Source organism: Macrosteles quadrilineatus, unplaced genomic scaffold (assembly GCF_028750875.1).
Source record: "Macrosteles quadrilineatus isolate MER2022 unplaced genomic scaffold, UCM_ALF_1.0 Scaffold_6__1_contigs__length_79288215, whole genome shotgun sequence".
Lineage (NCBI taxonomy): Eukaryota > Metazoa > Arthropoda > Insecta > Hemiptera > Cicadellidae > Macrosteles > Macrosteles quadrilineatus.
The window spans coordinates 66,456,234-66,469,650 of NW_026542599.1; the positions used below are offsets into that span (position 1 = coordinate 66,456,234).

The following is a 13,417-nucleotide window of genomic DNA, read 5'->3' on the forward strand; positions in this document are numbered from 1 at the left end:
CGTTTTGGGTCACCCTGGACCCAAAAAAGTGGTTTTCGAAGTGATGTCTGTGTGTGTGTGTGTGTGTGTGTGTGTCTGTGTGTCTGGATGTGTACAGAGCTAGAGACCACACCTGTGGTCCGATTTCGATGAAATTTGGTATGTAGGTTCTAATCCATGGTATCTCCAGGCGTTTTTTTTCATTTTTTTGAAATTTTTATTTTTAATGGGGATTTTCCCATAAAAACCCATAAAAAACGGGAAAAATCGGATTTTCTCGAAAATGGCCCGAACGATTTTGATAAAAATTTAGTATGATGTAGCCCTTTAAATTCTGAATAAAATGGTACAAATCCCATATCTGTAAAAATTACCGTTCAAAAGTTATGGTCAAATATGTTATTTTCCCATAAAAACCCCATAAAATAACAAAAAATAGGATTTTAGAAAAAAATCCGGTTTTGATTTAACATAGTATGTTATAGTCCTTACAGTTTTGATAGTTTTTTAAAATTTTTTAGCAATTTTTATTTTTAATGGGGATTTTCCCATAAAACCCCATAAAATAACGAAAAAATATGATTTTCCCAAAAATGGCCCAAACGATTTTGATAAAGATTTAGTATGTTATAGTCCTTTATATTCTGAACAAAATGGTACAAATCCCATTTCTGTAAAAATTACGGTTCAAAAGTTATTGTAAATTATGTCATTTTACCATAAAACCCCCATAAAATAACAGAAAAATCGGATTTTCCCAAAAATGGCCTGAACAATTTTGAAAAAAATTTAGCATGTTATAATCCTTTAAATTCTGAACAAAATTGTACAAATCCCATTTGCGTATAGGCCTACAGTTATTTACTCTCACCACTTACACATGATAAAGGTTTTTGACAAACTTATGGGAGAAAGTATGTGTCAGAATGCTGATACCGTTTATTTTTATTCTGATCGGACTCTCGGGTTCCGCCCCAGTGGCTCTGGAGTTTCCCATGTTAACCTTATGAGTACTCATATTTAAATGGAATTAATGAATCTTAACAGCTGTTTCAATTAAACAAGTTGGTTCTGTTCTATGATGTGCAATAGCATTTAAGTTACAAGGATTACCAACAGGGTGCAGCACTGTTATTTTTTAAAATTTATGACTACATCTAATTTGCAACCAAAAGGTGAGTGAGCGTAGCGAACGAACTTCAACCTGGAGGCGAGTTAGCGTAGCAAACGAGCTAACCTGAAGACAAGTGAGCGCAGCGAACGAGCTCCAACCTAAAGGTGAGTGAGCGTACACGAACTTCAACCAGGACGTGATTGAGCCATGCGAACGAGCTCACTTATGAAGTTAAACGGGGCACAGCCCGCGGGTACAGCTAGTATATATATATATATGTGTCCGTTAGCATGATAACTCGAGCAAAAATGATCCGATTTTGATGAAATTTGATACAAACGTGTAAACCTACGTTTATTTGAACGAGTTCGCGATCCAGCATGATCGGACCATGGGAACGGGGGTTTTATGGGGTAAAAATAGGTTTTTCCCATTTTTTACCCAAAAAACATAAAATTTAGCAATTTCTTTCCAAACCATTTTGTAGAGCTTAAAAAAACAAATAATTTAGTATATTGAAGCGTGATTATGCGCCTAATGGTTACGGAGAAAATTCCAAAAAATTATAAATTTAAAATTCCCATGTTATTCTTATGGAGAACTAGCTGGCCCGACAGACGTCGTCCTGTCCTATTGTGGTTTTATGTCACATGCTCGTTCATTTTCAAGATGAGCTCGTTCGCATGGCTCAATCACGTCCTGGTTGAAGTTCGTTCGCTACGCTCACTCACCTTTAGGTTGGAGCTCGTTCGCTGCGCTCACTTGCCTTCAGGTTAGCTCGTTCGCTACGCTAACTCGCCTCCAGGTTGAAGTTTGTTCGCTACGCTCACTCACCTTTTGGTTGCAAATTAACTGTTCTCATAAATTAAAAATAAATATAGTGCTGCACCCTGTTGGTAAACCTATTAACTTTTAAATGTTATTGAACATCACAGAATCAAATTGTTTAGTTGCACCAGCTGTTAAAATTCTTTAATTCCATTTAAATATGAGTACTCATAAGGTTAACATGGGAAACTACAGAGCCACTGGGGCGGAGCCCTATTGACGGATCTGCACCAAACTTCACACAAACCATCCTTGAATAATGCTTAATAATACCTGAAAGTTTCATTACAATCTGTCGAGCGGTTTTGGAGTCCATAAAGGACAAACATACAAATATACAAACATACATTGGATTTTATATATATAGATATAAGTAAACTGTTGTAGTTTGCTTGTTTATAAACATATTTTGATCAAATTTGGAAAATGTTTTATTTTTCTTACTAACTTTTAACATTTTACAAAAAAACAGTTTTACCCTCCCTGATGCAGCAAACCTAAGTACTTGTTAAACTAATTCTATTTAATAAATGTTATATTTTTAAGTAGACATTTCAGTGTAAATCCAATCAGTCAAATGGAAATTCGCTTAGTCTGCAGGTTTGCTGCGGCGGGGGTATTTAGCAAATTTCCCTTAGAGAAGAAGCTATTACTGTATGTACCATGGTAAGAATTAGACCCAGGACCGATTTGGTTTTTCATTTTTTTGTCCCCAGAGGCCAAAAACACTATTAGTTTGAATTTTTAAATGTGTGTGTGTGTACGTGAACATGATAACTTGAGTAATTTTGATTAAATTTGGCATAAACTTGCAAGTCTGGAAACACTTGAATGAGTTGTGAACCAGCAACATTATTGATTGACATGATAAGTTGTCTTACATCTTGACCCTGATTCTCCGACAGACGTGGAGAGCCACAGGTCCAGCTCTGATACTCTTAAACAATGCTACAGCATCGGCGTGTGTCAGGTCATGACAGACGTGTCCGTTGACGGCCAACACCTCGTCACCTGTCAATCAAAAACATGTGAAATATCTTTACCAATCAGCAGTGCCGGATTTAGGATACTTGTGGCCTGAGGCAATACCAACCCGAGTGGCTCTTGCTCCTTGGGAGGAACTTCCCCGCGATCTTGGTGAAACAGTGAACACCGTGATCACGGGGACACCATCATCGTCACTCTGTCAAACAGTTATGGAAATTGTGCACAACAATCCTTTAAACATAAACTCTTTTACTTAACCAGCAAAAAAAAAAACTAGATAGATAGAGACTCTCACAGAAAAACATGATTCATAGTGTAATTTTTCAAGCCTGTTGTCAATGAAGCCACTATCTTACAGGCTTGCCAACCTTGTGAATGCACCATTATCTTTTATCAATGCCTCTACTACAATGGGCTCATTCAGATAGTCTATCCCAGCCACCTTCAAAGGTAAACTTACTTGCTATTGTTTTCTGTGTCAAGCTAATGTATTTTATCACCTATAAATTCATTTTAGAATTGCATTCCATAATGTATGTTTTCATCTAAGCATTTCAAATTTGTGCTAGAAATGTGATTAAATGTTTAAGAAACAAAAATGCCTGAAAGTTAATCCTGATGTGAATGAGTGTCAGTGTAGTTATATGAAATATAATGTATGAAAGGTTTGGCTCATATTGACCAAGCTATTGCCTTTAACTTTAGTGAAAATGCATTTTGTCATTGATTTTTCATCGGTGTGATTTCAAACAAACATGGAAAACCTGTTTTTAAATTGCAAAAATGTGGAAAGTGTTATTTTGAAAAGGCAACCTTCTGTGTGAAGTCTCTTAAAAATCAGGTAAAAAACTTGATATGGTTGAAATAAAAAAAAAATAATCACAATTATTACGTTACTGTTAAACTTTTCTAAAAATATGGATCGGGTGAAATCTGAATATTAAACTCCAAATACCTTCTCTTAGCCGACCATCTTCAGCCGCTTGTCCGTTTTCCAAAACACTTTTTATAAATATTCCAAGAGGTCCTCTCGGTGAGTCTTTTCCTCCCACTATTGTAAATCCTAGGCTTTTCTTACCAGGCCCTGAAATTAAAGAGGACATTTTATATTGGTCAAAAGAGAATATTGGAGTAACGTTTCACAATCACAAGTAAATTAATTGTTGGGAAATAAAAACACAGAAATTTACATTTCCCTTATAAAAATAGTATCAAAAAATTGGAGGTAGGGTGAAGTGGGGTAAGTGTAACCACGTTTTGGCATAGTTCAGCTTTGACCTCAAATTGCCATCTTGTATATAGTTCTAAAAATTTGTATGCATAAACTTTGACTAATGGGCTTTAAAACAATATGCATTGTTATTAAAAAATAAAATCTTTTTTGGTAAAAAAAGTTACTAAAAATTTTGCGTTTTGTGGTTACACTTGCTCCAGGGTTTGGGGCAAGTGTAACCCCTGCCTGTTAAAAATATATAAAGCATTGAAAAAGAGACATGGGGCAAGTGGCCAGATTTCAAATCTTTTGCTGATTCCAAGATTTTTTTACTTATTAAAATATCTGAATTTTTACTCGAGTTACAAACTTTTTTGTGAACCTCTTCTAGGGTTTTGTGAAAAACGCAAAACATACAAAACGGAAAGATTACTGTCAAAAGAAAAAACACAACATTAAATGGTACTTTGGTTAAATATTTTGTCATCATCAACTAATTACTATTTTTACATTTTTTGATATTTGATTAACTACTGTGAGTTTTAAGTTAGGTGCTATACCTTTATTCTAAAAAAAACCCTAAAAAAAACCCTAAAAAAACCCTAAGCTAGAACCTCCTTTCCTTGAACAAAAATAAAAGATTTTACAGTTGTTGAGATTTCAATCGTACTAAAATAACTTTAAATTGATTACCTTTCTCATAGATAAAGGTGTCGAAAGAACACATGGAAGATCGTGGCCTTCGAGGCAAAGTACAGAAATTCGCTGTAGACTCAATTTCAAACCTCTCCGGTGACGAATCACATGAAAAATTCCTTTCACTCTTAGAGTCTTTGTCCAAACTGATCTTACTGCCAGAATAGCTAGCTATTGCCTTTCTAAGGAGCTTATGGTTTATACTGTTGCTGTTTTTCTGGTAGTGTCTTTTCCTCACTACTTTTTCTGACGAAGGAGTGTTCTTTATTTCTGGAGGCGAGTCTTCTGTGAGTAGTTCGCTGAGGAACACCGATCTCTTATTTTGTTCTTGGGGGAAGATTAAAACGTTTTCGTAGTCCACAGAGCTCTCCGGCATGGAGGGATGGCGGGAGGGGCGTGAAGGTAGGGGTGTGGAGGGGTCACAACCCCTAGAGATGACTATGTCTACTTCATTTGGTCCGCTAAGCAGGACCTCTCTGGCTCCTGACATTGTCAGCCCTCGTAACCTTCGACCGTTGACGTTGACGATTTCGTCGTTAATCTTCAAGGAACCCTCTCTGAAACAAAACGGCTTAGGTTTAAAGCAATCTTATTTCAATGCTAAAAATCCCAAAATTGTCTAAATAACTGTCAATTGCCTTGAAAACATTGTCTTTCTACATATACTGGGATTGTGAAGATGTTTCTCTATTTTAGACCTACCACTAAACATTGTATTTACCCTAATGTTTGACATCATACAAGAAAAACATTGAGAGAATCAGTGCATTTACTATTTTAAAAATATTCCTTCAGGTTTCCTGCTACCACAGAGAAGTCAAGTACAGAGGTAACAAGCCTATGGGACGACCGTGTGCTTTCAGCTCTGGTATGTTGTTTTGGAAACATACTACAAGCAAACTACTTTGTGGAAGGGCTCGAATGGCGAGCACTATGGGTAAATTCCTATCACACAGGGTACAGTCTTCAGCTACTGTGAGCGTTGTAGTACATGAGGGCGAGAGGGGCGTGTTGGACCTTACCCTAGACACCAGCAACTAGTGCTAGACACCACTTAAGCGTACCATTCAATGTTTCCTCTATACCTTACTTCTCTGGGCTGCTACTAACATAAAACCATCCATTTTACCTGCCCAAAAAGACTTGAAATACTTGTAGCAAAATAACGTAATGTTGATACTTAATCCATTCTGCACTCTAAAATCTTATTAATAAACAAAAAATAGCACTAACCTATCAGCCAGTCCGCCAGGTACAATGTGGGCAATGACGTATCCAACAGTTGCTTCTTTTCCGAACCTAGTCTTAGCGATGTAAATCCCCAGCTCCTCCCCCGCCCGGCCCCGTGTGAGCCGCACTAGTCGCACCTGACGGGGGCCTGGGGGTGTCTCATGTGTGGGGGGGAGTGGCGGGGGGCTGCTGCCGCTGCGTTGACGACTCCGCTGCTTCTCCGTGAGTATGAGAGGCTCGGGTTCTTCAGTGATGGAAGACGGACGTGGTGAGATGCTTCTACATCTGACGGAACTACCGGGTCTGTCATCTGAAACACAGTATCTTAGTACAGTATTTCATAGTATGAATACAGGTGGAGGGGGTAAGACTAATAATAAATAGGTGTAAAAGAAATACCCTCAGTTTGGGCCAAATCCAAGGGGGTGATTTGAGTAATTGTACAAGGGAGTTTTTTTAGTAATAGTCCAGTCAATCTGTTCCTAAAATAGGCCGATAGACAAAAAAAATACTAACAGGCTGGATTTTTTCCCATCGACTACTACCATGTAGACAAGTCTCCGGCCAAAAGTCCCCACCCCTAGCCCTCTTGCTTTTTTCCCTAGAGCCCTCCAAATTTTTTAAGGGTGGATAAATGCAGTACTTTATAAAATCGCTTATATTTCAGTAACTATTTCAGATAGACCTTACATCTTGTTGTTTTTAGATTCCTAAAACTACGGTCTAAGAACATGATAAGTAGGTTTTGTGATTAGTTTACTAGTTAAATAGTTATTTCTATCTTTAATAATAAAAATGCATAATTTTTCTATTTCATTTAGAATATTTACGCATATTATTTTAAAACAAGGCTCCAGTAATTATCATTAATAAAGAGGTTTCAAGTAAATATTTTCTCCTGTTTATAAGATTTAAAATGATATATGACTTGTCATATTTCGCTCGTATTGTGCCCTGTGACTTAACATTTGAAGTATAGTGTGCACAGGCTGCCGCGACCGCGCGCCGAGGCTCGTACCGACGCGACGACGACGATACTGCTCGGGACTAGGCACGCCTGCGTTCTCTTTATATATAAATATTTATTGCTCTAGGGCAACTTATTTTTAAATACTACCTCTTTCATCATATTATTTGTATTATTTACAATTTAACAATCCTGGAACAAGACCAAGGATACAAGAAACATTCCAAGAAATAAGTAAACAATAAGGAACAAAAATAAATTATTATTTACCTAGTTTTAACAATTGATATTGGAGAACAAAACAACTTGTATAGAAAAAACATGTAATATTCATTTTTAATGAATATAGATCTGAGGTATGCACCAAGGTCAGCCCTAGTGAAGAGATCTCTCGATCTTGTGACAGAAGGAAGCACTGTTTGCACTTATAGTTGCCAATTCCTACGGTCTTGCTTATGCTGTATCTTCCAGGTCCACTTCTATTATTGCACTGTTCGAACATTGTCCCGCACATACTCCACACATTTCTGTACAATTTAAAGAAGCCTTGAAGCAGCTGCAGTTGTTTCTACAAGATTTCTTGCAATTGCAAGAAATGAGGGTAAAAACGTGTTTTTCTAACATAATTTTTAAAATGTTGAGTTCCGTAGCTCTGCCCTGAGAACTCTTTCATCATTTCTTCCAAGTCTGAAACTAGATGTTGACAGTCATCACTGTCCTCGATATATTCGCAAACTTTTAAGAAAGCTTCTTTTAAATCTTCGTTTTCTGGTCGGCCATTTTTTGTGGTCAACGATGGTTTGGTAAATCTGGCAAAGCAATCTGAGTGGTACCGACTCTCGCATTCTACTAAGTCGGCAACCCCTATCACTCTCGATTTTACAGTCTCGCCCCAATCATCGGTTCTATTTTCAGTATATTTCAGTAGCGTACTTTGTACACTTTTGTTTTGCACCAAACGAATATATTTTCTATATAGCTCTGGAGTTTTTTGTCAATAACAATTTCTTTGCTACAAAACAAGCATTTATTTTTATAGTCAAAATTAAGTAAATTTGAATTAAACGATGATGAAGGCTGCACTGTGCTAATAGAAGTAGTTTCTTTACATGCAGACATAGAAATAAATGATCTGATTGAGGAACTGCGAATATAGGTCTTCCTACATTCTTTGTGTAAATTAATTTGTTGATAATTCTCAAATTGTTTGTGTAAGTCATCTTTCCTTGTTAGGCTGGACTTAATTAGGCTTAACAATCCTTTGGATCTTACATTCACAGTTTCACCTGCTGCCAACTGTCCTTTGCAGATCACGCATCGAGGCGAGTCTTCCTCCGTTGCGTCACATTCCGCTTCCATAATTATACACTAAATATTCACGTCAAAACTCAAGTCATAACTAAATAACATTATTAGGAAATAACAAGCACGCATCTGTTTATTTAAAATTATATTCACTTCGAAAAAAACACCATCTTTATATCACACTCACGCAAGTTGATCACCATCCGGAAACGGTTACAGGGATGCCAACCTTTAAAATATACTATACGGAAACAGTTGCAGGGGTGCCAACCCAAATCGGTTACAGGAACACCAACTGTGAAAATCAAAATAAAAGGTTCTAAGTGAAATGGAAAAATAAATAAGTGATCGTAGAAAACATGATTTGCCATTGTTCTATCGTTTACTAAATCAGTAACTGTATTATTTATTTTACTAATAGGGCACACAAAAGGGGAAAACATAAGGATTTATAAAACATAAGGCTTGTTAATATTATTATCACAGTTGTGTACACTGTTTATGTTTATTTACATAAGTTAAATTTGTGTTCACATTTTAAATTTATATTATTTTTGTCTTATAATATAATAAGTTATTATTTACCACACATATACTATGCAGTATTTACTCGGCTCGATGCTTTATATGCAATAACTAATTAATTTAGTTGTATTAGTTTCTTTTTAATTTTCCTAATTAATTAATATGAGAAATAATAATATGTTTGTTTTTAAGTGATATGAAGATCGTTTAAAAAAATAAATCATCTATTATGTGAACGGAGGCATGCCTAGTCCCGAGCCCTTGTCGGTATCGCGTCGCGGCGCGGCGGCGGCGCTAGCGGGCGGGACGGGGCCATCGAAGTATATAACACAACTAACTGGTGTTATACAGGGTGGTAAAAAAGTCCCAGGACAGTTAAATATTTTAAAAAATAATGTAGATAGAGCTACAATACTTGGTACAAAGTTACAGGGCATAAAACTCTATTTTAACACATATTCAGTGATCCAATAACTCTTCAGGGGGACGACCCACAAGGAGTCGGAAGAAAATCTTAAATGAAAGCATAGGTCAATATGCACATCAAATTGAAGGTCATCTTTAGTAGAATACAATGCCGCAAACCGCACTTCAAAAGGTTGATCCTGCGCAAAATGGCAGATGTTCAAAGATTTCTTGAATCCGCCATTTTGAATCTTTGAACGACTGCCATTTTTTACTCAGGCATTCTATTGAGCTTGAATTTACGGCATCGTAATCTACTAGTGAAGACCTTTAATTTGATGTGCATATCGACCTATGCTTACGTTAACAATTTTCTTCCGATTCCTAGGGCTGTGCCCCCTGAGGAGTAAGTGTATAATAGCAATGTAAATTAAATTAATCTTTGAACAACTGTCATTTTGCGCAGGATCAACCTTTTGAAGTGCGGTTTGCGGCATTGTATTCTACTAAAAAAGACCTTTAATTTGATGTGCATATTGACCCATGCTTCCATTTATGATTTTCTTCCGACTCCTTGTGGGCCGTGCCCCTGAAGAGTTATTGGATCACTGAATATGTGTTAAAATAGAGTTTTATGCCCTGTAACTTTGTACCAAGTATTGTAGCTCTATCTGCATTATTTTTTAAAATATTTAACTGTCCTGGGACTTTTTTACCACCCTGTATACTTCGATGGACGGGGCGCGCGTTCACGGCAGTCGGCGGTGATTACTATACTTCAAATGGGTAATTAAAGGGCATAGTAAGTGCTAGTTATGCCAAGTTATATATCATTTTAAAGCTTATTAAATGAAGAATATGTTGAAATAAAAACTCTTTACTAATGATTATTATTGGTGCTATATCTCTTAAATATTCGGAATAAAATGGAAACATTTTGTTTTTTCTAGCATTAAAGATGGAAATAACTATTAAACTAGCAAATTAATCACAAATCCTACATAACGTGTTCTTAGACCGTAATTTTAGGGATCTAAAAACAACAAGATGTAAGGTCTATCTGAAATAGTTACTGAAATATAAGCGATTTTATAAAGTACTGCATTTATCCACCCTTAAAAAATTTGGAGGGCTCTAGGGAAAAAAGCAAGAGGGCTAAGGGTGGGGACTTTTGGCTGGAGACTTGTCTACATGGTAGTAGTCGATGGGAAAAAATCCAGCCTGTTAGTATTTTTTTTGTCTAAAAACCCCAGATTGACTGGACTATAAGCCTCTTTGTCGTTTTTGCATATAAATCCTTAGTTCGTGTATACGCGGCAACCAAGCCCCTTGCCACTTACAGTACTGGCATAACTTTTAACATAATTAGCACCTCTGTAGCTGAAATGTAGGCCAACAGTCTAGTTTATGTAGCTGTCTGTGTGTTTTAAAAGTTCACTCACTTCAATCTGTAGGTTCAAATTAATAAACTTTAACCCTAATTAATTTAAAGTTTACCTGTAATGTATTACTTGTATTAGTACAAGTATCAGTATATTTCCTAGAAAAATTACCAACTTCGCCACACACTAAAACAGAGTTTTACATTCATTATGTTTGTTATCTATTGTTGAAGGTTGGATGTATGACTAATTACTAGATAACTCTTCCTTTACTCATGTTGACGCCTAACAGTTGTTTTCAAGAGTTATCAACAAAACTGATTTTGTTGTAGGACACAAGCAAGAGAAAATTTATCATTCTACTTCGTAAAAATCTTCACCTTTAATAATTTTCCTAAAAAAGTACCAACAATTCAACTTAACTTACTTAAGTGTTACTTCTTAACACAAAATATGAACAGTCTTAACAGTTACATTATAAGCTTGATTCAAGCTATAAAACTATTCAGTTTATAGCTAGACGTGGCTTGATTCAACTGATGGGGGGAATTGAATAGGTCAATGACGCATCCTATTGAGATAGCGATGCAAAGCATAAAGTTGTACTGAAAACATGTTTTACTAGCTACGAATTAGGATAGAATATTATTTAGCAGTTCAAAAATTGCTTGCTGAAACAAACGTGGTCTAAGATTCAATTTAGTGTTGCCAATTTTTCAGTTATTCAAGTATAATCTAACAACGTTGAGTAGGATGTATCTGTTAATTCAAAGGACATTGGTAAATTAGTCACTAAGATATGTGGCAACTTAGTTTTGTAGAAATAAAACAAGAGGCTATAGCTAGAGGTTACAATAATACCAACTTTCACTTGATTTTGAAAAACTTAGATTCAAAGGTTGGAATGTGGTGGTGTATAAAATGTCTTGTCGGGATACGTAAATTTGAATATTTAAAAATATTTTCAAAATTAACAAAGATGGAGAAGATTCTATGTGTTTCTGCATGACCACATGCAGTAAATACCCCCGCCGTAGCAAACCTGCCGACTAAGCGAATTTCGATTTGTCTTAATTGATTTTCAATTAAATATATTTTAATAACATTAGGTTTAACGAGTACCTAGGTTTGCTGCTACAAGGAAACTAATAAAGTGTGTTTTTTTGTAAAATATTGATTGCTTAGTACAAAATAAATAAATTTGATCAAAATACAAAATATATCCATAAACAAGCAAACTACAACATTTGACAATATTCTCCATAAGAATAACATGGGAATTTTAAATTTACAATTTTTTTAATTTTTTCCGTTACTATTAACCGAAAAAAAATACTTTTATATACTAAATTAATTGTTTTTTTAAGCTCTTTAAAAAGGTCTAAAGAGAAATTGGGAAATTTTGTGTTTTGAGGGTCAAAAGTGAGAAAAACCAATTTTTACCCCATAAAACCCCCCGTAAAGCCCCGTTCCCATGGTCCGATCATGCTGATTCGCGAACTCATTCAAGTTTATCCCGCTTTACACCTTTAAACCAAATTTCATCAAAATCGGACAAAAATTACTCAAGTTATCGCGTTCACGGACGTATATATATATATATATATATATAAAAGTCTATATATATATATATACATATATCAAAATTTGAACGAATGGTGTTTTTGGCCTCTGGGGACATCAAAATGAAAAAGTAAATCGGTCCCGGGCTTAAGTCTTACCATGAGACCTACGGTAATAGCTACTTCCCTATAGGGAAATTCGCTAATAAAAACCATGAAATAAACATCAGGGTACAGTGGTACAGTACCAGGACCAATGCAATCGTTCAATAGAGGGGTAACTCGGCGAACATTTTGGAATTTGATTGTCCAGCTCTAGCAAAGAGAAAGATGAAATTGAAATTCCTAAGAAAAGTTACCATGAGGACAAAGCATAAAATAAATGGGCATTCTACAGCTGTTGGGATTTTCCAAGAGCCTATAACGCTAATGGACTGAATCAAGAGATACTACCAACTGCTGAAAATAAAAGAAAGAAGGATTATGTTTTTTATTTTTTTCTGTGTTTTATCCATACCCCTTCCTCTAAAAAGTGAAATCCACCCTTATCACAAAATGTGACGATTACCTTGCACAGAGAGGCTCGTCTGGTCCTGTGAGGCACTCCTGGCGTGGTGTGAGCCCCGGAAGCTAGTCCTGCCCCCGCCTAGAGACCCCGTAATGCTCCCGTTGACCAGGATACCACTGTCACAGTCCTCACCCCCACCCCCGCCTGTCAGGTAGTCATCATCATCCTCGGTGTAGAGAGGGTTGTGTCGCCTCTGGAACTCTTCCACCCCTGGTAGAGCTCCGTACGAGAAACTCCTGTGAAAAGGCATGGAATTGATTCTGTGAATTATTGGTAGAGGTTCTGTAGTTGTTACACTGATAAATTGTGTTAGGAAACTTAATTAGAATACTTTCTTGGTGCGAAAGTTTCATCCAATGTACTGTGAAGTAGAATGAAGATTTAACTGGATGCAGAAATGAAATTTAAAGCACAGGGGTTGGACCACTTTACTTTTTTAGTGTTTTTGTGTCTAATTCATAAAAAATGTTATTGGCATAAACAGTTAACACTAAAAAAATATTTTTTTACAAAAAAATGGATGAAATCTTTTTTAAATGAATTTCCCATGTAGGGAATAAGCCATTGACGTAGGTCTTATGTCTAATGGTAAGACTTGAACCCAAGACCGATTTCCTTTTTTGTTTTTATATCCCTAGAGGCCAAAAACACCACCC

General features: G+C 36.1%; 1 protein-coding gene across 2 annotated transcripts in view; it reads right to left on the minus strand.

The window, feature by feature from the left end:
• LOC128996717 (ligand of Numb protein X 2-like) overlaps nt 1–13,417 on the minus strand; it is an 87,756-nt gene that overhangs the window by 1,764 nt on the left and 72,575 nt on the right. For both annotated transcript variants that reach the window (XM_054422162.1, XM_054422163.1), the window contains exons 6-10: nt 12,762–12,997; nt 6,051–6,357; nt 4,815–5,374; nt 3,864–3,992; nt 2,803–2,932 (exon numbers count right to left, since the gene is read on the minus strand). In XM_054422162.1, the coding sequence (XP_054278137.1) occupies nt 2,803–2,932; nt 3,864–3,992; nt 4,815–5,374; nt 6,051–6,357; nt 12,762–12,997 (1,362 nt within the window). The remainder of the gene's footprint in view (nt 1–2,802; nt 2,933–3,863; nt 3,993–4,814; nt 5,375–6,050; nt 6,358–12,761; nt 12,998–13,417) is intronic.